This window comes from Xyrauchen texanus, chromosome 30 (assembly GCF_025860055.1).
Source record: "Xyrauchen texanus isolate HMW12.3.18 chromosome 30, RBS_HiC_50CHRs, whole genome shotgun sequence".
Lineage (NCBI taxonomy): Eukaryota > Metazoa > Chordata > Actinopteri > Cypriniformes > Catostomidae > Xyrauchen > Xyrauchen texanus.
Window position 1 is genome coordinate 29266118 of NC_068305.1, and position 23585 is coordinate 29289702.

Consider the following 23585-nt stretch of genomic DNA (forward strand, 5'->3'; position numbering starts at 1 on the left):
ACAAAGTTCAAGATGCCTTCAGTAGCAAAATCGAAATAAGGTAGACTACGGGGCGTTCAGACCGAACGCGTATTGCGCAAAGAAAGAAAGAAAGAAAGAATTAAAAAAGCGTGACGCAGTGTAATGCATAACAGAACACATGTGTATCGAGATGCGCTTTTAAAAGTCGAGTTTCTTCGTCAAAACGTCCGTCTAGCGCATGTAGAAAAACAAAGGGCAAATGGCGCAGACGGACACACTAATAATGGGTTCGGTGTGAACGGCCCTTTTTGCAAGTCATCTTGCAAGGCGAAATCCAACCATCTACATTTCAGTCCTTAAACTTCCATAATTTCGCTCTATTCTAGGTCTTTAAAATCTGCAAATAAAACACCTTAAAATAGACTAAGCTGATGCTGTCTACAAACCAAATCGCTCAACAAATGACTTATATCTCTGCAGAACAAAAAGGGGCTTTTCCCAATCAGTGGGCGTTTCCAAACATTGAGACTTCCTACTTTCATTGGTTAGCCCATCCTGGTTTGAAAACGCCCACTGATTCCTGCACTAAGATTCCTTACTTTCATTGAATAATTTAGAAACGCCCATCCCTGTTTGAAAACGCCCACGGATTTAAAACACCTATTTCTGTTCTGCAGAGACCCATACTTCCAAATGCAAGTCCCTCACCCATCAGAGGGCGGAGTCAACATCTCTTCTCTACGCACAGCGAGCAGACAGAATAATACTTCACAGTCCGAATCACAAAAGCGCAGAACAGTCTTTAGTCGTCGCGGTAGATGTGCGACTCCGAACGGGGGCCACAGGGACTGCGATAAATAAGGGACAAGAAAACGAACTCTGAGGTAAGACACTCAGGACTTCCAGTGTCAGTAGCCCATTGTTATTAGGATATCTTTCATGCAACTGGTTTCTTTCATATAAATGAATATTTTGAGCTATTTTTTACTTATAGTAAAAAGGTAGCCTATACAGATGTATATTACAGAGCGCAAATAGGCTAAGCTTTTCTGATTAAAGAGTTTGTCTCATGCAGTTACAGTCCAAAGTTTTAGTGAGTGAATGAACACTGTCACACTTCATATTGAAAGAACACTTCAAAGACACCTCAAGAGAGAAAATGCATTTATAAGTAGGCCTATCCTATTCTTTATAGATATTGCAAAATCAACAAAACAAAACAAAAATGCATTGGAATGTGAACCACCTTGTTAGAAATTAATGGTGATTAGCTACTTTTTGTTTTAACGCAATTCTTTTGTTTTTTGACCGTTTGTTCCTTTCACAGTGAGAATGCCAGCGAAAACCACGAACTCCGATATGGAGTTTGACTCTCTGCAGCCGTGTTTCTACCCGGACGAGGATGACTTCTACTTCTGCAGACCAGACGCTGCACCGCCCGGTGAGGACATCTGGAAGAAATTCGAGCTGCTGCCCACTCCTCCTCTCTCCCCGAGCCGGGCAGCGCTTCCAGGGGACCTGGTGGCTGGGGATTGCCCGCTGATGGGTTTTGGATTAGGTGACCCGTTGGACTGGGCTTCCGAGCTTCTACTCTTACCCGAGGACGATATTTGGGGGGCGTCAGATGGTGACCTCTTCGGCTCCGTTTTGGATACTACGGACAATTCCATTATCATTCAGGACTGCATGTGGAGTGGATTCTCGGCACGGGAGAAATTAGAGCGGGTAGTGAATGAGAAACTCGGTAAAGCCGTATCTACTGCTACCATTAGCGCTGAAGTCAGTAAAGACATGACAGTCAGGGCGCCGGAGATGAGCCACTCTATACCGGAGTGTGTAGACCCTACCGTGGTTTTCCCTTATCCCGTCAACAAAAGAAACGGGAGCAGCAGCAGCAGCCAAAGTGTAACACAACTAAGGACAGAGAACTTGCCTCCAGCCAGCGCAGATGAGACACTAAGCGATTCTGGTAAGTGTCCCAGGCGGTCCTTACATGCAGTGCTTGTTCAAAAGTTAATACATTTAGAAAACAATCTTTAGAAATCATTCATTAATGATTTTCCCATTTTTATTCTCTTGTCTGATTGTCATTCAGTAGTTTCAAGGCAGACATTTCTATACCAAAACATTATTATTACCCTTTTATTGTTATTAATAAAAATACTGGTAATGACATCTATTGTAATAATAATATTTTTATAATATATATATATATATATATATATATATATATATATATATATATATATATATATATATATATATATATATATATATATATATATTTTAATAATAATAATAAACATTTATTGTTATTTGTATTAATGTTATTAGTAGTAGTATTTTAACCATATTCAAAATATGATAGTGATGATTTTGCCTAAAGGATTCGCGTTTGGCACTCAACAGTTTATCCTAGTTTATAAGTGGTCATTGGGGTAATTGTTGAAGATCATATGACAGGCCCCGAATCGGATTAGTGTGTGACATTCCAGTCTGTCGGTCACACGCGCACACACACACACACACACACACACACACACACACACACACACACACACACACACACACACACACACACACACACACACACACACACACACACACACACACACACACACACACCCGCAGCAGTAGTAGTAGTGGTGGGCGGTGATGGGGTGATGTCGGACTGCTTACCCAGTACATGGCGGTAATATTTGATGTTGTTTCAAGATGTTGAGCCATTTGGCTCTGTAGCTCTTGGTTAACGATTTAATGCAGAGGTAATGTCACCGAGCCATATTAGATAGGAAAACAAGTCCTTATCTGCCCTCTGTCTGGGCATGGAAGCTGATCATTATGTCATTCAGTATTTTCTCACATGTACGCATTTAGCGGATGCTTTGATGCAAAGTGACTTCATTCAAGGCATCATTTTTTAATCAGTTTTTGTGTTCCCTGGTAACCTAATCGAACCAATGACCCTGACCCTGTATACCCCAGGAACCAAATTCTTACTGAAACAAGTTTTTTATAAAATTTAAAAAGTGTCCCAGAAATGAGAGCCCTAGTGTAAAAAAAACATGGGCTCAGATGTTTGGCACTATGCAAGGGCAGGTTGCATAAAAGGTAAGCCCCTAAATTCGGTGCCCCCCAATAAGTCGCTTCCCTTCTAAATGAGAATTTATTTCAAATGCAAATCCAAAGCATCAATCACACGTGTGTGAGAGAAGCTGGCATTGGGCGCCAGCATGCGATAGAGGCGGCTCTCCGCGCGTGCGTCAACGAGAGAGGCAAACCTCCCTCCCTGCCCGATGGGCTGAGCTTGGCAGGCTGAGCATCTTGCAGAGAGGTGCAGTGAATGATAATCAAGAGGAAAAAGGAGGAAAGTAAAAAAAGATAGAATGGGTTGTCTCTCTTTACAGGGTGACGGCTTTGAAGAAGCGCAGCCTTTCCTCCAGCTGTCTGCTTGGCGGCTCTCCAGGGCATCGGCTTAGGGTGCCATCAGATCAGTGTTACTCGCTTAAACCCGCGAATAATCGGACCACGCGATTACAACGCGTCAGAGTGGCTAGTTTTTCCCGCGCTGTACTTTTCTCTCTTTTCGCGCCCAAAATAAAATAATGAATGAAAAATAGCTGACTGTCTGTTGGAAACTAAATTGCCCTGTTTGGTCTCTCCTTAATGTAGACAGACGGTTTCCTGTGGAGAGCTTTTGAAGTGAAAGGCTGTGGGCTCCAATAAATGCCAAACACTCTTCATGTGTGGCTTAGCTGATAATCACGTCCATTATCTCATAAACATAGCTCTTAGGCGTCACACTGAGGCTGCCTTGCCATCTAAACTTAACTTGAAATGTGTCACCAGTTAAGCAGGCTCCACATAAAAGGTCTATCTTGACAGCAAATAAACTTTGTTAGAATCTTTTGGGTGTGTGTCAGAGTAGAAAGTAAAATCTGAGGTGGTCCAGTCTGGGGAGAATTCAGGTCTTCAGTGATTGAGCATGTAAGGATTATCTTGGTGTGGTTGACACCTCTGTAAAGAACATTAAGCAATTGTCTCATCTGCCCACACAAAGACACACACCCATAAGAAAACACAGTTTCCTTCAAGAGTGCTTGTTCATACCTGTACACCTGCAGCTCTTGCATATGAACACAATTACAAAGGTATGCTTCACACGACAAAAATATGATGTGAACCTAAATGTCTTCTTCTCCTTTGCTAGATGATGATGAAGATGATGATGATGAGGAGGAGGATGACGAAGAGGAAGAGGAGGAGATTGATGTCGTTACAGTGGAGAAAAGGCGTTCCACCACCAGCAAGATTGCCATTATTGGTCTGTCTACAGTCTCTAACTCTCAGGCATCTGCATCAGGGCGGTTGGGCTCAGGGGTAAGCAAAGCTCCACAGGAGTTGATTTTGAAGAGGACGGCTATGGCCTCCATCCACCAGCAGCAGCATAACTACGCAGCCCCATCCCCAGAACCGCAAGATGTCCCCACCGCTCCCCCAAGCAAGAAATTCAGAATCGACAACAGCACTAGCACTCTACGGACTGGCAGGAACCAGAGCTCTTCCCCAAACTCCCCGTCTAACACCACACCTGGCCAGCGAATCAGGAGGAGTGACACCAGCAGCCCACGATCCTCCGACTCGGAGGACAGCGAACGCCGGCGCAACCACAACATCCTGGAGCGCCAGCGGCGCAATGATCTGCGCTCTAGCTTCCTCACTCTGCGTGATCAGGTGCCCGAGTTGGCGCACAACGACAAGGCAGCAAAGGTGGTCATCCTAAAGAAAGCTACAGAGTACATCAGCTCTCTGGAGGCCCAGGAGCTCCGATTTCAGCATGAGAAAGACAGATTGCAGGCCCGACGGCAACAGCTCATTCGCCGGCTTGAGCAGGCCAGGACTCGCTAACGCTCAATGACTGAAAGCCTCACAGCTATTGGTCGCCGTCAAATGACGAATGGCTAACAGCTTCTAGGGATACTCACTGCTGACACTTTTTTTGCACATTTTATGACGTCAAGAATGTTTCAGGTTTACTTTGTCACCCCAATCACATTAATGTAAAGTGAAAAGAAAATATGAAGAGGGAAGTGAGAAAATGTGATGACACTTAACTTTATTCCACACTTTGTTTTTCTTCCTGTGTGCTTACTGGTAAACCTGACTTTCTCTCAATAACAAGACCCACAGAAGACATGCATTCCTTCTAAACAGAGCTAATCTTCAGTATGTAATTGGGTCGATGGACAATAAACAAATGACACGAGTCACTTCAAATGGCTATAATCTCTCACACTACCCTCACCGGTGCTAATTCTCATGGATGTACCTGTGCGCACCTTGATGTCAGACACTTTTGTAAATAGATTAGATTTTTTTAAGAAAAAAGCATACCCTCAAGTCTGCCTTGTTTTTGTATACAATATTGTCATTTGGTTTTATAAAGATGTCAAAAAGCTGGCAATAACTAGACTGGAAGTTTATATACCTTTAACAAGTACTGTAAGACCTCAATTTTTGTAATATAAGGACACATTGTTTTGTTTTTTTATGTCTTATATTCTCTCTGTTATGACACACTTTACTAATTCCTACATTTATGCTTTAGTGTGCTTCTGATACATACTAAATTTAATACTTATATTTTCATATGAAAATGAGTTCTGAGTAGATATCACTTTATCTTGTTTTTACCTTTTTTCTACCTTGATTTCTTTTGTATAAAAAATTATTTCTATCTCCATTTATAAGGTTCTATTCCTTGCTCTCTTCCTCGTTCTTTGTTTATATATTTGTAAGTATTGGGTTCATAGAACTGGGTCACTGGGACAAAAAAGGTTTCTCTCCTTTTCTATAATGTACATTTTAGTGCTGTGACTCACAGCACTTTGAAATACCTCATTTTGAAAAATAAATAGACATTTTGAAAACAAAAGAGCTTTTTGTCAAAGGATGAGTGGGTCTCTATTACTGGTAGTGTGGTTTGAATGCCTTTAGGTATTAAGTGTATGACGACTTGTGAGATGAAACAATACACTGCAGTCCTTTTCAGGCATGCTTGAAGCCGCTATGTGGGCAACATCTATATTTCAAACAGCCTTTAAACAACTTTTTAAGTTATGGCTTGAAGGCAAAAACCTATAGTCACATCATAGTGTCAATGAAAATATCTGTCATTTGAAGTATTGGAAAGGATAAGCCATAGCTACGTTTTATGGAGCCGGCCAACTCAAAAGGGATGGTTCTCCCAAAAAATGTTATTCTGTCATATTTCTTAATCTCATGTTGTTCTGAACCCCTATGGCTCCCTTTCTTCTGAGAAACACAAAAGGACATGTTTGGCAATAGGCTAGTCTCAGTCACTATACACTTTCATTGCATCTTTTTTGCTTCTGCTTTTGATACCCTCGAGAGAAAGACAGTCCTTATGTGTTAGGAACAACATAAGGGTGAGTAAATGATTGTAGAATTTTCACAACCTTTCAGAGCCTTGGCTGTTTGTTTGTTTTTTGTTGTTTTTTACTGTTAACAAATTTTTACAGCATTAATTAACAATTTGCTTACTACAACTGATTTGTAGATAAAAGAGTCAAGTTCAAGGTAAATACAGTTGGATAGACTCTATTGTCATGATTTTCACTCCATGGTTGGCCATAAGCCTCTTATATTTTCAGCATTTTTTGGACTTGTTCTCCTCTTTTTTCAACCTCTTTTCTTGTTTTACATTTGTCAAGCCTTTCTCCCTCCATCTGCCTCACTATGAAGAGAGATCTGGTTGACCAAGCCCTCCCTGACAAAGGCGAATGAGTATCTCCCTCATTATTCACTTACTCACTCTATCTCTCTTTCTGTTACACAGCAACACACACACACACAGAGAGTTTATTAGAAATCGGCAGGGCACATCCACATGCACTTTCAGGCACTCATCCACAAAAACAAACGCTGGCACACATTCTCAGTGAGAGTGAATATGAAAGCGTGCGGAGCACACTCGCCTTCGCAGCGTCTTGTCTCATTGTTCTGCAAGTTACCATGGAAACTGGAGCAGCTGCAGCGTGGCAGACTTCAAGTGCGAGTGTGTTTTATTCTATTTGTGCATGCGTGTGTGTACGTTTATGTGTGAAGGGGACAGTCCGTCTTTTGTGAGGGAAGGATTGTGACCTGTGTGTCTAATAGCTATCCTGCTGGAGCGTGGAGCAGGTTGTTTACTAACTTCAGTCACATGGCCAGAAAGCTGACAGGGTCCAGCCAGATAAAGCTCCGCCTACAAATGTGTCACAATGAGTGATTCACAGTGGTCCAGAATAAACAGAAAAATAAATCTGCCACTGCAATTTTGAAGGAACAAGGTCTGGCAGAGGAAAGGACAGGAGGAGAGAGAATAATATCCTCTGGGAGACTTATGGTTATAGACCGGACTGTCTAGACAACCGATTGGTTACATAACAGTCTGTGTTTTGGTCACAATGTGTGTACATGTGTGCTTGTGTCTGCCATGTTTGGTGCTCAGGATGAGGTAACCATGGGAGATCCCACTGTGCCATCTGGTCCATGGCTTATCCTGCCTGGTAATCATGGGGAAAACAAAAACAAGACAATAACACACAACCATGTGTGTTATTGACAGAAGCCGTACATGCAGAAACAGCAGTATCTTCTGTACAGCCCATTGTCTATATCTTTATATTTTTCTGAAATGATTCAGACTCAAGCATGATTCAGCAAGCCACACTACAGCTCCCTGAAATGCTTTGTGTAAGCTTGGTGTATGCAACAATTGAAGACATTAGAAGAAATGTTTGCCTTGTCATCCTGAACTGCGAGGCAAATGTTGGATCACCATAATTAGGAACCACATTTTCCATATATCCCTTCACTCGATTGGGATGTTCTCTGCCATTCTGGATAGCAAGGGCAGTGACTGTAACATCGAGGGTATTTTTTAGTAACTGCTGGGGTTTTCATGCACAACAGTCTCTAGAATTTACTCAGAATGGTGCGAAAAACAAAAAACATACAGTGAGCGGCAGTTCTGAGGATGGAAATGCCTTGTTGATGAGAGAGGTCAACAGAGAATGGCCAGACTGGTTTGAACTGTCTACAGTAACTCAGAAAGCCGCTCTGTACATTTGGAGGGTTGGTGCTGTTTTGATGGCATGAGTGGGGCCTACACAATATTAGGCAGGTGGTTTTAATGTTGTGGCTGATCGGTGTATATACATGTGGATATACAGTATGTATGTATGTGTGTGTATATACTTATATGTATATGTACAGAAAAATGCTCAGTAAATATGGTTTATTGGTGCATATTATGATGTCTATTGTAGCCAAGTTTATACAAGGCTCTTTATATAATCTCTGTGTTGTCTACATCCACTCTGGGAGATCTGAATGGGTGGAGTCATTAACACCAAATAGCGTGCACCTGCAGGAACCATGAGATGTATGGTTTTAAATTGACATCACATTTTGCACAAACTGCAAGCGAGATAAAAGATTGGCTAATGCCCCAATATAAAGCATTGCAGAAGTCCAAACGACAAGACATTAACACATGCATAACTTACTCCAGATCACTAGGAGAGAGGAGAGATTTCAGCTTTGAAATAGTTCTTAGGTGGTAAAAACAGTTTTTCACAAATGCATTTCTTTGTCAATCAAATTTTAGGTCTGAATAAAAAAATGACACACAGATTTTTTAAATGGGAGTGCTTCTTACTAGGCAGTGGTCAAAAACAGTTGGTAATATCCTTTCCATCCCCATTTTGGCCAAAAAGTGTTAACTCTTTCTTATCTAAGTTATAAGACAACCAACATTTATCTAATCTAAACAGTCATGAAAAGATTTAACATATCAATAATCCCAAAACTTCAAAAGGCAGGTACATTTGTATATCTTCAGCATGGAGATGATAACAGATACCATGCTTTTCATTTTTTTTTAAATCAGTCTAAGGGGAGCATATTAATGAAAATAAAACAGGACCCAGAACAGAGCCTTGTGGGACCCCACAAGTAATGGGAGCAGGTGATAATGAGTAATTCCCAATCTTAACTGAGAATGTTCTGTCCTGAAAATAGGAAGCGATCCACACCAGGGCTAAACCCTGATAGCCAACAAACTGCCTGAGTGTTAAAATAAAATCTCATGATTAATAGTGTTAAAAGCTACACTTAAATCTAATACCATCAAGGCAACACAGTTTCCAGAGTCAACTCCTAGCAAAAAAAATGTGTAACCCTAAGGAGAGCTGACTTTCCTGTACTGTGCTTTGTAAAAATGTAAAAGCTACACATTTTGTAGTTTTAAATCACTATTAAGCCCTTACAATGGCACTTATTAAGTTTTAACATTTAAGTTTAGTGTCGTAAATCAAATATGTATTTCTATGCAAATAATAATTTTGATTGCAATTGTATATAAATTTAGGGAGAACAAAAAGTAAATAGTTGTAAATGTGCCCTCACTTTCAAAAATGTCCCCTTTGTTAAGTTATATTTTATTCTGTTTCAGGTTACAGTAAATGTTGTCATTTATCAGATTATTTTTGTAACACTTTGACAGATTAATATGAAGATCTCACAAATGTAGCAATTCTGTTAAAATGATGACTAAGCTGAGTTTAAAATACATGCAGTACCTTTACAAGCATTATCTTTAGGAGTTTATTTGAACAACAACAAAAAGTTTTTTATGTGTTTAAAACTAATAGATGAATTTAAGGTTAAAAAAAAGCACATACATTTATTTAGTTGTAAATGAGTACACACTTCAGAGTGCAATGCTCACACACCAGCAGTATTCAACAGATTTCATTATCTGTGTCGTAGGACATTTCAATGTCTGCTTGTCAATCATCCCTCTGCTATATGTGGGGACCAGCACCAATTTAGGTGTCACAGTACAGACAACATATGGAAAGATTTGAGAGGCGGGCTTTAAAACAAACCAAAAGCACAACAACATGTTTCTCTGATTCCTGTCAGTCTGGCACTGTCAGAAATGTCCCAATCCAGATAACACCCATACAAAAGGATGCCATCTTTAAAATGCCTCATCTAGCTGGGCATTTTCTCCAAGGGGCAAAGGGTTTGGAAGAGGGTGCCATCTGCTGTGAGTCAGATGCGGAATGTGATGATATGTGTAGTGTAGAATCAAGTGTTTGTGTGTGTGTCAAGTGTGGTCAAAGTTTACCAGTGAGTTGCAATTAACATACAGATGGCAGTGGCCTGTAAATATCAGCCACCTTTTGTTCTGTTGTTGCTCCCTTAGAGAATCATCCATTGTCTCCTCTTTGTTTCTTTTTAACAAATTTTCATTCTAACCTCCTGCACGTGTTCTAACACAGTCTTTCATCCAAGACACGAGTCTGACCTCATCATACACAGGCGAATGATCACACATATCAAGTCACAATACAAAAAGAGCAACCAGCACACCCTCCAAACATGATTGATTTCACCTAGATAAATTCTGTTTCTTTGTGTTTCCGGTTACAGTTAGTGTTGATAATTATCAGATTGTTCTTTAAACATTTTGACAGATTGATATGAAGGTCTGACTAATTTTGCACTTCTGTTAAAATGATGACTTCATTTCACCATGTCTAAATTGCGACTGAGCCCTGTACTGGTTGGTCCATAATATGGAGTCCAGATGTTGTCAGGGGTTTTGGGGGTAATAACTCAAACAGTCCTGTAAAAGACTCTTACCTTACCCACCAAGAGTAATGAGTATTGTATGTGTGACTGTGTTTGTGCAAAACCATCATTCTTACACCACTGTTTGCCTACAAATGTGCCTGGGCTGACTTGTGTTTTTTGTCACTGTATAAACTAAACTTACTGTGTTGGAGAGCATTACAGCAAATTACACACACCCAGGTCTATGACTAGCTAAATAAACCACCAGGACAAATTAGTTAATTTAGCAGCACATGCTACACAAATACCCCAATGACCCCATGGACACAAAATGAAAGATATCATTTCTAAACAGTTTTTCGTCCATCTAATTAAATACTTATTATTTATATTTATTAAACAAAAACATTTCAAATCAGTTGCTTTGCTTTTTACAATAAGGTTCTTTTCATTAACACTTGTTAATGCATTAGGTATCATGAACTAACAATTAATTATTTATAACATTTGTTAATTTTCGCTATTGTTAATTTATCAACACACTATTATACATTGTTTATTCATGATAGCTCATAATGCATTAAAATTATATACATATGCAACTTTTATACATACAAATACCTCTTTTAAATAAAAAATGTATTTTATATGAATAAATTAACATAAACTAAGATTAATAAGTGCTGCAAAAGAATTCATTGTTAGTTTGTTAACTATTGCATGAATGTTAACCATTCGTAAAGCACTGATTTGTGACAAAACTTGTGGAGAGAGAATGGGAGGGAGAAAGAGCGATTTTACAGAAATATATTTCATTTTATTCAGGGGCTTGATGTCAAACAATCATGTCGACACTCAGGTAGATATACAAAGAAAGTGATAAAAATTTAATTTATTAAGTAATATCGATAAATGAGTTCGTTTCCACATTACATGATATTAAAGCTTGTTTAACAAACGCCTGCAGAAGCAGGTGTATTAAACATTATAATCTTTTTTGATAATCGTAAACCTGAAGCTAAATGCTAGTGCTGTAGCATTATTTATCAGTTGGGTTGCTAGGAAACATCTCTAATGAGAGTCAAACCCCTGCTAAGCTAACGGGAGAGTTGCAGTTTTGTTTTCTTAAACGTCAGCTTTCGAATATCGGGAAATGGAAAGCATTTATGGTCGGCGATATCAAATAGGAATATCCCTCATCTAACTTGATAGGAACGCAGCATAACCATGTACGAATCACACTGAAGGCCTAGACTTTAAATGCATGGCCCGCCACTGACTTTCATTAAGCCTAAAGACCAGGGCAGAGGTTAGGAAAGCAAGCATAACAGTTCAGGGCTGGTAAGGGGGCGGCATTTTGTTCAAATATTCTGATCTCTCTGGTTCTGACAGTTATCTGTCTGTTTGATCACAGAGAATAAGTTGGAGCTACTCAGACAAATGTAGGGCAGCCCTCAAAGGAAATCAGCTTAATGACCCTCAGTGAGGCGATTGAGTGCCATTAGTTTTGTGTATATGTGTGTGTATGTTAGGGAACACACGCAAAGCCAGTGATTTAGTGCTTTATAATGTACTTGTGTACACAGCTCCTATACTGAATAGTACAATTTTGTGGTAACTGACAGATGCACTGAAAACCTTTTTGTTTGACAACTGTTTGCACTAGACAAATAGAATAAACCCCCTTATTCTATTTGTATATACAGTAGTATACTTCCCTTTGGAGTAGGGATGCACTGATCCGATACCTGGATCGGTATCGGCAACGATACTGATGTTTTTAGATGGATTGGGTATTGGGCTGACTAGCCTAATCCAAACCCGATATTGTGTGTTAGCCATGTTCGTTACTGTCAAGCTCCAAAAAAAATTACATAAAAAAACCATTAAAACACAATTAAAGTAGTCCACATGACTCGTGCATTTTATTCAGAGCCACTTGAAGACATATGTGATAGATCTGTAAATCACAAAAGGCTGCGTTTAATAAGTAAATTTATAGTATGCATGCAGAGCGCCAGCAAGTTGTGAATTGTTCTGCTCTATTGAATGGTAAATGGTCTGCACTTATATAGTGCCTTTTTAAACTTAACGGTATTTAAAGTGCTATACACTGTGACACATTCATCCATTCATACACCAGTGACGGTAGAGCTGCAATGCAAGGCGCTAGCCTGCCATTGGGAGCAACTTGGGGTTCAGTGTCTTGCCCAAGGACACTTCGGCATGTGGAGTGGTGTGGGCCGGGATTTGAACACCAACCCTGCAATTAGTGGCCGACCCGCTCTACCACCTGAGCCACAGCCGCCCCTGTTGACACACCAGCATGATCTCACAGTGAAATCGGAAAGAGTAGACCAACTTTTCTTTCGTCAAAATCGGTATACGTTGACTGAAATTTCGAAACACTGCCCCCAGTGGCTAAAGCTGTAAGTGTTGTAGGGCATATGGGCACATGAGCTTCATTTATGTCCAGGAGTGGTCGCCAAAATCTAGTAGTGAAGCAAGTTGTTTTCAGCTTTACAGGACATTATACAATGTAGAGAAAATAATATATTTATAGATTCTATCCCCCAACCCAAACCCAAACCTTACCTTAAACATTAGTGGAGTAAAAAAGTAATGTTAGAGGGAAAAGTGAAACATCCAAATAATTCTTATCATTGATTATTCAAAAATGGTTACTCTATAGGGTGACCATACTTCCTCTTTTTCCCACACACGTCCTCTTTTGGTTTGATTTGAAAGTTTAGCGACGCATTTGAAGTATCTGGTTTAGCAGTGTGAAATAAACAGGCGGAGGCACAACCTCAGCTAATGCACCTGTATGGATCTGTAGATGGATACTTCTCAATGGATAGAGCAGTGCGAGCAGAAAGCTCTTAAAGCTTGAGCTTTTAAACTAGCAGCTTTATGAGAATCAGTGAGAAGCAAGGTACAAGAAGTGCGAACCATTTGAATTCAGCACAGAATTCTACATCACCACCCTTGAGTTTACAAGAGTTAGCAACACTAACTGTAATTTAGGCAGAAATAGATTGAAAATAAATATTATTATATCACTACTTCAGCTCTATTAAATGGAAATAAGTAGGGGGGCTTTCATCAAAACAATTTTGAGAATTGCTGTTAAATGGTCTGCACTTATATAATGCCTTTTTAACCTTAGCGGTATTCAAAGGGCTTTACACTGCATCTCATTCCCCCATTCACACACCAATGACGGCAGAGCTTCGTGTGGGCCGGGAATTTAAGGACACTTCGGCATGTGGATTCGTGTGGGCCGGGAATGGAACCACCAACCCTGCGATTTGTGGACAACCCGCTCTACCGCCTGAGCCACAGCAGCAGAGGTGCATTCTACCAGAATTTGAAAAAGAAGGAAATTAAACTACTGTGATTTAGCCTACATGCCAGGACTTCCTGGAGAGTTCAGAATGAGAGTTCAGAATGATTATTAGAATTCTTATATGTTTACAAATTATAACAATATTTAAGATGAATGGATTCCAAAAAAATTACTATGTGCATGAAAAGTGAACTGATATCTTACAACTAAATTGAACAAAAAAGTCCAGATACAAGTTTAAAACATTTTGCAAAGTAAACTGCCTTCTTTTCTACTGAAGATTTAGACTGGAATTATTGTTCATTTTGTTGACTAGTTAACAATAAAGTTTTCTTAATAGACTATACATTTATATTGAAATAATTTGTAGTTAGAGGTCTGTGTTACTTTACATGCAAAAAAACAACACTTGTATTGGATCGGTATTGGCAGATACTGAGATTTTAGATATCGGAATCGGTTCGTAATAGATAAAGTGGAATCGGTCCCTAATTAGGAGTTTCTCCCTCATGTTCTGTCAGGATTGAGTATATTTACTTTCTGTTTAGATTATCAGAGATCTCAATACTGCAAATAATAACTGTAATTTCAAAATTATTTCCCCTTCAAATTCTTTTAATATGTTCCTCAGACCTAATCTAAACCCAGTAGACAGACATTAACCCTCTGTTATCAGAAAGAAGGCACTTCACTTTTCAGAAAGGTGATTTTTATGCAGCAGAGTAACATTATTTCGGTTTAGTCTCAATTTGTCCTCAGCAAAAATACACTGTAAAAATAATAAAACAAATCAAAATAAACAACTGCAGAAGAGTATTTTTCAGTGTGCACAAGAAGAGCATCATTGTAGAAATGTAATGTATTTATTAATGTTTTTAAATCTGTTTTAAGGAGCATGTTGTTATGCATCCTATGAATTAAAATGTTGTTTATATCTGTGTTCTTGAGCTATTAAAGGGCATTGGAGTCTCAGTTATTAAAAAAAACCCATGAGTTTTAAGTTTTAAAAAGTGAAATAAAATTTTACGTAATCTCGTCTTCAGAAATGAGAGTGTGAGTTAGTTGAAAATAGAGAAGATAGTTTAAATACAAGAAGAGAATGCAATATCAGCAAATTGACAGTCTAACTAAAAAAGATTTGATTGTCTCATTCTGTATTCAATACATTAAAAAAAATGAATATTCAATTGAAATAAATATAGATAAATTAAAATGGAATAATCTTACATCAAATAAAATCCCATTCTGAATTAGAAAATATGTATAATTAATTACAATAAATAAATAAAATAATAAAACAAAACTAATAACAAAATAAAATAAATAAATATGAAATTACTGATTATAAAATAAGGCATCTAATTCCAACTTTAGGATATTGGGTCATGGCTGAGCTGCTGTTTTGGTTTTAGAATGATGCCAAACGGCGGCTGGGAAATATAAGAATAATGGCCATAACACAATCTGTAAACTGGTCTGATGGATCACAGCACAATCTAATCATGGGCGCCTGGTATCCTCACATGACACAAACACATGTTGAATTAGGAGAACCTCAAACAAATCTAGATTAGTTCAAGTGCCTTATTTTACAGCATCTGTCAAGTCAAGTCAAGTCAATTTTATTTGTACAGCGCCTTTCACAACACACATCGTTTCAAAGCAGCTTTACAGAAGATCAGCATTAACAGACGATAAAACTGTAATGTCTATAAAGTCGATGAATCATCATTGTGTAATTAGATAAAATAAGATTCTTAATCGTGTTTAAAAATTATTAAATAACAATAGTTGTATTAATAACTCCAGTGAGCAAGCTGTAGGCGACTGGAGAAAAATAACCTTGGGAGAAACCAGACTCACTGTGGGGGCCAGTTCCCCATCTGTCTTTCTCCCTGACCCCAGTTCACACACCCTCAAAGATTAATTGTATTCTTTCATGCTCATTCTCCAATCCAGGTTAGTTTGATAATCATTCATTTGAAACAAAAGTCCAGGGCACAAATGGCAATATAAGACCCAATTTAAAACATCTACTAATTCAACTAATTAACTATTCTTCACCTTCCCAATGACTTCAGATTAATGAATTAGCATACTTAATTTGAAGCATCTATCCAAGTGGCTCTGCTTGACAGCTGTTGAGTGCGACAATCGTATTGTGGAAAATATAAATCAGCAGATACAATCAAATCATAGTGACCCTTTTTGTTTGGAATTTCCATATTTCCCAGCAGTCAGCAACTCCTCAAGCTTAATTGCATTGGAATTGCAGTGACGCAAATAAATGCTCTGTCAGGATTGCGGAATAAAGACATGCAAGCTGTGTTGCTTGGATGCTTTTAATGAGAGAGTGGGATTCTGCCTGCATACTAGTGTAAAATAAGCCATATCTCAGATCTTTGTAACTGTTAATTTAGTTCTGATTTATGATATATTTGATGATTGATTTTCAGTTTTTGTAAGTCATTCTGGATGAGAGCATCTGCTAAATACCTTAAATGTAAATAAAGAAAATTCTGCCATCCACTGCATTTCACTGGTGTGACTCATGACAATTACATTCTTGTTTATTTTTAAGTTATTTATTTATTTATTTTATGGCTGTGGTTGACTCATTTCTTTATGCATGACTTGTCTATTATTTTGAGTTACTTTGACTAAGAAACACATTTTGAATTTTATTAATAAAATAAAAGTACTTAAGTAAAGTAATGTTTTGCTGGAGTAAAAAAAGAAAGTATTGGACAATATTTCAATGATTTTCATCCCGGGAGTAGAAACATAAATAATTATATCATTAGAATGCTGGAATTTCCCTTTTATTTTAGTGCATAAAACTCACATGGGTCATATAGACTAAAAATGATTGAGCAGATTACAAATAACTGTAATGAAAATGTACCCAAATCTAATTGTAAATGTTAAAATCCAATATTCCCATGTGTCCCAATATTCCCATTTTTTGTTCTCCAAGCACCCCTACCCCTTAAATGAGTTGATTACATGTCAAACAGTACATTCACTGCTAATTACTAAACCTGTAAATGTAGGCTTGTGACTTTGTAAGGTAACACATGGGGGCAATAAAATTGTTCAGCGTGCACTTGGATGAACATTCTGAATAACAGGAAGCAAAAATTTAATTCCACATGAATTTAAATCTAATTTTTTAAATCTAGTTCATGCCTGAATTTAGAGGAAGCTTCCAAACTCAGGTTTATTATAACTGCATACAAGGGAAAGAACACCAGAAATGCCATATCAACATTTGCATTCATTCACATTTAGTTATCTTACAAGTAAAAATCTGTTTGCATATAAGTGTATGTGCTTAACAGGGGAGAAAGACACACACATGCACTGAGAGAGTGTGTTGATTGTGCTTCGTCTAAGTTTTTATCTCTTCAAGTTTTATGGGTTGATGACTCATTGAATGACTCATTGTCTTCCTCTCACACATGCCCATATATTATACATATGTGCCGTAAGTGTCTTTTTACCAGGCAAATACAGAATGCTTGAGTATTTTGCTGCTTCAATATGGGACATGATGCCATCAATATGAAACAATTGATGAAGATCACAAAATATCACTGATTTGAATCACAATACACTAAACATAAAAAAATCACAATATAATCGTATGGGGACTAATAACATATCATAACATTTAACCCTAATTTAAATAGTGTTCCAGTAGTTCAACTGGTAGAACATGATGCCAGCAATGTCAAGGCCATGGATTCGATTCCAAAGGAACACTCAAACTGATAAAGGGTATACCTTGAAGGCACTGTAAGACACTTGGGATAGAAGAATCTGCCAAATGCACAGATTTAAATGCAAATGCAACCACCTTAGGCACTAGTGCACACCAGAAGTCATGAGGTTGGAGCAGATGTCACTAAATTTAGAGGGACTTCAGAGCAGGTGAAAGCAGAAAAGAAATCCAATACCCTTAAAAAAACAACTCAACAAAAACTCCCCTCAGAAACTGGACACCTCTCAAGTCTCAAGTCTGTCATATCGAAGCCCAACACTCTTTCTGACTCATATCATTTAAGACTTAAAACATCAAAGTCCCTCCTCAACAATGAGGCACAACAGCTTACCCTTCAAAAGAACAGCAGAAAGTTTTTTCCCACTTTCCCTCTCCTCTGCCCCAAATAATGGCTCATAAACAACAAAAGGGAAGGAAAAATAAATGATGGTTATGAGGAGATTCGCCCTTCACCTGCTGGGAGTAATACAATCACTTAACAACCACGACAGGCATTATAGGCCACGCTCTGGAGAAAGGAGACCACACGCTTTATGTCTGACAAAGACCTTAGATCCCATCTAGAGTTGCACTGCCTTAAATGTACTTCCCCCTCTCCCCCCATCAGTAATGAATGCCTTCAGAGCTTTCGAAAGTCAGCAACAGCGTGCGATAATGTGGTAAAGCACATGATCAATGTAAATATGGAATGTGCCTAAATTAAAAAGACTCAGAGAATGATAGCGACGGTTTTTGATGGAAGATGTAGAGTGTGGGGGTAAATGGTTGGGAATGGAAAGATGAGGGCACTTAGATGAGATGAAAGATAAGAGAGAGGAGAGGGTTGAGGTGTCAGGACTAGGTGTGCTTGAGGGCAAGATAACAAAGGCTCAACTCATTTAACAAAAGTGTGTGACAACACCCATACACACACACACACACACACACACACACGAAGAAGGAATGACACAGAGAAGGAAGGATAGTGAAATTAAACGGTTTTCTTTTATTTTATTTCTGGACTTTTTATTTACAGGCACAGTGGAGAAAAGATGGGAAATGATGGGGGAATGAGATGCTAGATAGGAAAATGTTGTGGACTGGATTATATCTGCATGAGCATGAGTGTTTTGATTTGTGTTGTTTTACATTGAATTGGGTGACAAGTAGGAGAGTTGTAGGTTGTAGGTAGTAGTAAGGTTTGCACTGCTAGAATTTCACAAGGTGGGGTACCGCTAAACTTTTAACATAAATAATTTGATTACTCTTCTTAAAGTCAGACACAGCAATGAATACGATGAGTTTGCTCAAACGGAGGCTCCTTCAGATAAAAAAGGGACAAGCTTCATCATTCAGACTTCAGTTAATGTGAGTAAAGTACATTTAAACAATTACGAAATTTTACCACTTTAATGTGAACCAAACAAGTGGCTATTTAGAATTCAGTTCAGGTCAAATAAGAATGTTATTATTAGTTAATTATATATTTATGTTTCAGTGTTTTGTTTATAACTGACTAAATTTCACCATGAAACTCTATGTGGTGCAAGCTGATAGGTTCTTTAACTTGTTATCTGTTCTCATTCATATGTGACATATTAAACCAATAAGCTTATTGGTCCTTTGATGCGTAATCGGGTAACCAATCAACTTGCCTTTCTCTTTGACTAACAATTAAATTGCTCAGTTTTGCAGTTTCATTTCAGCATGCTGCAAGATTTTACTCTGATAATGCTATTTGCTTAGGTGGTTGCTTGAGCTTTTCTTCTATTAGCTTGCATGGTAAGGTCTGCTTTGACCTTGACACATAGAAGCACGTCTTTAACAAGGGAAGCCTTAACCAAATCTATCCTGGCACACATCGCTGTTTTAGGTCATTAGATTAAATCCACACAAAGCTAGTCAAAGTCACTAGTTTAATATGCTCTGGGCTTTGCTGGTCCAGATACATTTCATGAGTCAGGTCACTAGCCATTTAAGCCATTCGGCCAACAGGCCCAGGCACACATAGAAATTTAGTTCATAAGTTTTACGCCATTTGGCCTGTGGCCAAAGCACAGCTATTTAGCATACTCTCTGTACACATGGCTCTTCGGAGCAGCAGCAGCAGTCCACAAGTCTTGGTGATAGATCTGTTTGGTGGGGTTGTGTTTTGTGTTATGCATTTGTGCAGCTTCTCTGCTTTATTGGGGAATTTGTTGTATTTGTGCAATAGCATGTCATGCATTTTGTTTGTTGTGCAGCAGCAACATGTCCACATGCTTAACTAAGTATGTCTGTGTATTTTCTAGCAGTAGTAAGTCTCCGTTCTTGTTCTGCAGCTGCAACAGCAGCAGCGTGGCAGATCAAGTTCGCCAATATCTCATGTCCACATTAACAGGCTAAATCTTTCCAAGAGTTGTCATGGCTGAACTGAGACTAGTTACTCTTAAATATGGAAAAAACGTAGAGACATAAAGAATACAGTTGTTATTTAAATTTCTTTTGAAGTTGTTTAATTAATTATCAGTGGTTTTAAACAAGGTAGCATTAGAAGTATATATTTTGTATCGGTGCCAGTGGGGAGTATAGATAACTAAAAGTTACAACGCTACTAGCTTAAATACATTTTTCAGTAGTGTGACTATACTTAAGCAATTTTCACTATAGTTTGGCTTTTCCAGTAACAAACTACATTCTCCAATGAAAAGTGGTGTAGCGTCACAAAACCCTACATTTGTCACATTATATTGCAAAAGCAGCAATGTAGCTGAGTAATCAAGCATGCTAACCTAAACCAATCACTCTCATATGTAGCGCGTGAAAATCCAGTGAATTTAAAGGAAAATTCTGTGTTCAGTAGAAGTTAACCTGTTAAACTCTGATGCATTTTTGCACTGCCGTCTGCAATTTTTCACACTCAAATTTAAAAGCACACAATTCAAACACAATGTAGACTAATTGCAAAAATCCATAAAAAAATGTTTTTTCAGAAAACCCCCCAAATAAAAAAAGACTCAAATTATTCATAAATAATATTGCATGCATTCATAATCTTATGATAAACAGATTTTTTTTTAATCTTTTTGTTTTGTTTTTCCAACTTTGTAGCATGTAATTCTTGTTTTGTTCACTCTATCTCCATTTGATAAGTCTTATTTAATTCCACTAGATAGCAGCAAGAACATTAAAAATATATATTTCTCTATCACATTCCATCACAATATACAGATCTGAAATGTAGGTGGCGCTCTAACACTCTAACTCAGCCTCTGACTGCACTAGAAGCTCAATATTGGTGTCATTAGAAAGCTGAGATCCTTATCTTTGTGATATGCAATTTTATGATAGTAAAATAATCGAAAAAATGTTTTTATGATGATTTGTTTAGCATGCTTTTCCTAAAGTAGATGTAAAGTAGTTAGCTATTTGGGGCTTACAGCAGCAAACTCAGAGCATAGAAGTGATGTATGTATTTGAGGACTTATAGAAATAATATTTCATTTTGTGATCCTTTCAAAAATGTTTCGAACTGTGGTAAGAAGGTAAAACAAAATCTATATAGTCACATTCCTGAGAATGAGAGCTTCCATTTGATATATGACTTGTCCATTTAGGTGCCATGCGAAATACTTTTGTATTCATATTAATAAATCTACCCCATTACCTCTAGGGGGCGCTAATTTGCACCGCAAATGTGTTCAGGCCTTATTTTGTTATATTGTGTAACATAAATCCAAAAGTGATGGTATTCTCTGAAAAGTTCAGATTCTAGGCTTTCAAACAATACCCTCATATGCCTGATCTAAGGATTATAACATTTTAAGTGTGACTTTTTCCGCAATATAGTGCCCCCCTGTGGACCCGCTGGTAGCTACAGCATTTGTGGCATAATTTTGATTACCACAAAATATTATTTCAACTCTCCTTTTGTTTGAAAACTGAACAATCAAGGTCACAGTGAGGCACTTAAAAGGGAAGTGGTTGTTGAAAATTTTTGGAAGGTTTAAAGTCAGAAATGTGTGAAAAAAGCTTATAATTATATATAAGTACTTACATTCATTCTTTTATTAAAACTTGTGTATTATTTAAGCTGTAAAGTTGTTTAAAGTTATGTTTTTACAGCTGTCATGGCAACAAAATTGTACATTTGGATATAACATTCACACAGAAGTTTACTAAGTGATTTTATCGCACTTAAACTATGTTAACATGCATATTATTTACGTCTTGTGGCTATACCTTTGAAACTGTGAGTATTTTAATGTTTACGAATTGGCTCCATTCACTTCCATTGTAAGTGCCTCAATGTAACCCAGATTTTTTCTTTTTAATAAAGAAAATGAGGGACATGTTGAAATAAAATTTTATGACAATCAAAAATAAGCCATAAATGCTCTTGATTGAGATTAACTTGTAATAAACCCAGAATATTTGTAATTCGTTATGTTTTGTTTGTTTGTTTTGTTTTTTTCCCCCGGACATTTTGTGTAAATGACCAGGTTAAAATAAACAATCCTTTATATTTAGTGTTGTGTTAATTTTAGTCATTCTTTTGGAGAATCACAGAAATTATTCACTGATTTTCTTCCTGCAACCTCAAAGGGATTTTTCTTTCTTTTTTGAAGCAAAATATATAGTGTATTGTTGCTGTTTATCACTATTTTTCAGTTAGATTCTATAATATCGTAAGTCTTATAGTTATTAGTGTTATTAGGTATTTTTGTCCCCTTATCTGCGGAATCCTTATGAAAAGTAAACATGGTTTTACTATAGTAATATTGCAGTAACTATGACTGTAGCAACCATGGTTTATATTGTGGTTACCATAATTTTTCTACAAATACCATGGTTAAACTATGATTACTAAAGTAAAACCATGGTTAATTTTCATAAGGGATTGTCATCCTAATTAAATAAATATCAGGTGATATTGCAGAATTAAATAATCGGATTGTTTTACACAGTATTTAAAAAATATTTTCTTCTTTCAATAGCTTCAGAGTTAGCACATTTTTATTAATAGCTTGTAGCTTCCCCAACACTGATCGGTGCATGCCAAATAATCAATAATGGATTCCTCTCCTGTTACTACACTTCCTCAGTTAAGTGTGATGCCCGATCTGTCATAAACCTCATAACCTCTGACCCATGTTTGAGGGGAAAATTACCTTTAGCCATCGCTAACACATCCCGGTGCTACCTCCAGCCCTATGCAGAACCCCCCACCAGCCTAGCGTGGTGGAATAGCAGCATTAACTCTACTCTTTGTCCGAAAAATAGCTCCATTGTGAGGGCCCCCTATGAGCATGCTGACTAAGGCTACAGAATGAGTCCTCTTCTAAGCCTGACCAGGGGGGCATGAAGAGGGATAGGGGTCCAGCTTAACTCTCCACGCCCCCTTCCCCTCCCTCCTGGAGAGTTCTAGGAATTTCCTAATTCAATGTAACTTTCTAAATACCTCCTCTTCATCTCGCCCTCCCTCTATATGGTCAATCAGCTCATTCATGCAGTCACTCATTCATATAACTTTCCATTCACTCATTCATTCAAGACCCAAGAACCCCCCATTTCACATCACCAGTGGAATTTCTTTCCAGGATGTTCTTGTGTGTGTGTGTGTGTGTGTGTGTGTGTGTGTGTGTGTGTGTGTGTGTGTGTGTGTGTGTGTGTGTGTGTGTGTGTGTGAGTGAGTGTGCATGTTTTTGTTATTTACGAGGACAATTTTGTAAATTAGTAATTACAAGGGTATTATGCTATAAATGTGATTTATGAGGACATTTCTAGTGTCCCCATAATTCAAATCGCTTAAAAATCATACTAAACAATGTTTTATTGAAAATGTAAAAATGCAGAAGGTTTTCTGTGAGGGTTAGGTTTAGG

At 37.9% G+C, this 23585-nt stretch overlaps 1 protein-coding gene across 1 annotated transcript; it reads left to right on the plus strand.

The window, feature by feature from the left end:
• Nucleotides 1-682: 682 nt before the first annotated feature.
• LOC127623860 (N-myc proto-oncogene protein-like) lies at nucleotides 683-5881 on the plus strand. The gene is made up of 3 exons (XM_052098432.1): nucleotides 683-845; nucleotides 1289-1930; nucleotides 4172-5881. Exons 2-3 carry the CDS (start codon nucleotides 1294-1296, stop codon nucleotides 4867-4869), a joined length of 1335 nt encoding a protein of 444 aa, XP_051954392.1. The 5' UTR covers nucleotides 683-845; nucleotides 1289-1293; the 3' UTR covers nucleotides 4870-5881.
• The last annotated feature ends 17704 nt before the right edge of the window (nucleotides 5882-23585 follow it).

Coding starts and splice junctions, on each gene's coding strand:
- LOC127623860 (XM_052098432.1), top strand. CDS start 1,294: ATGCCAGCGAAAACCACGAACTCCGATATGGAGTTTGACTCTCTGCAG. Junction 1,931..4,171: donor TGAGACACTAAGCGATTCTG/GTAAGTGTCCCA, acceptor CTCCTTTGCTAG/ATGATGATGAAGATGATGAT.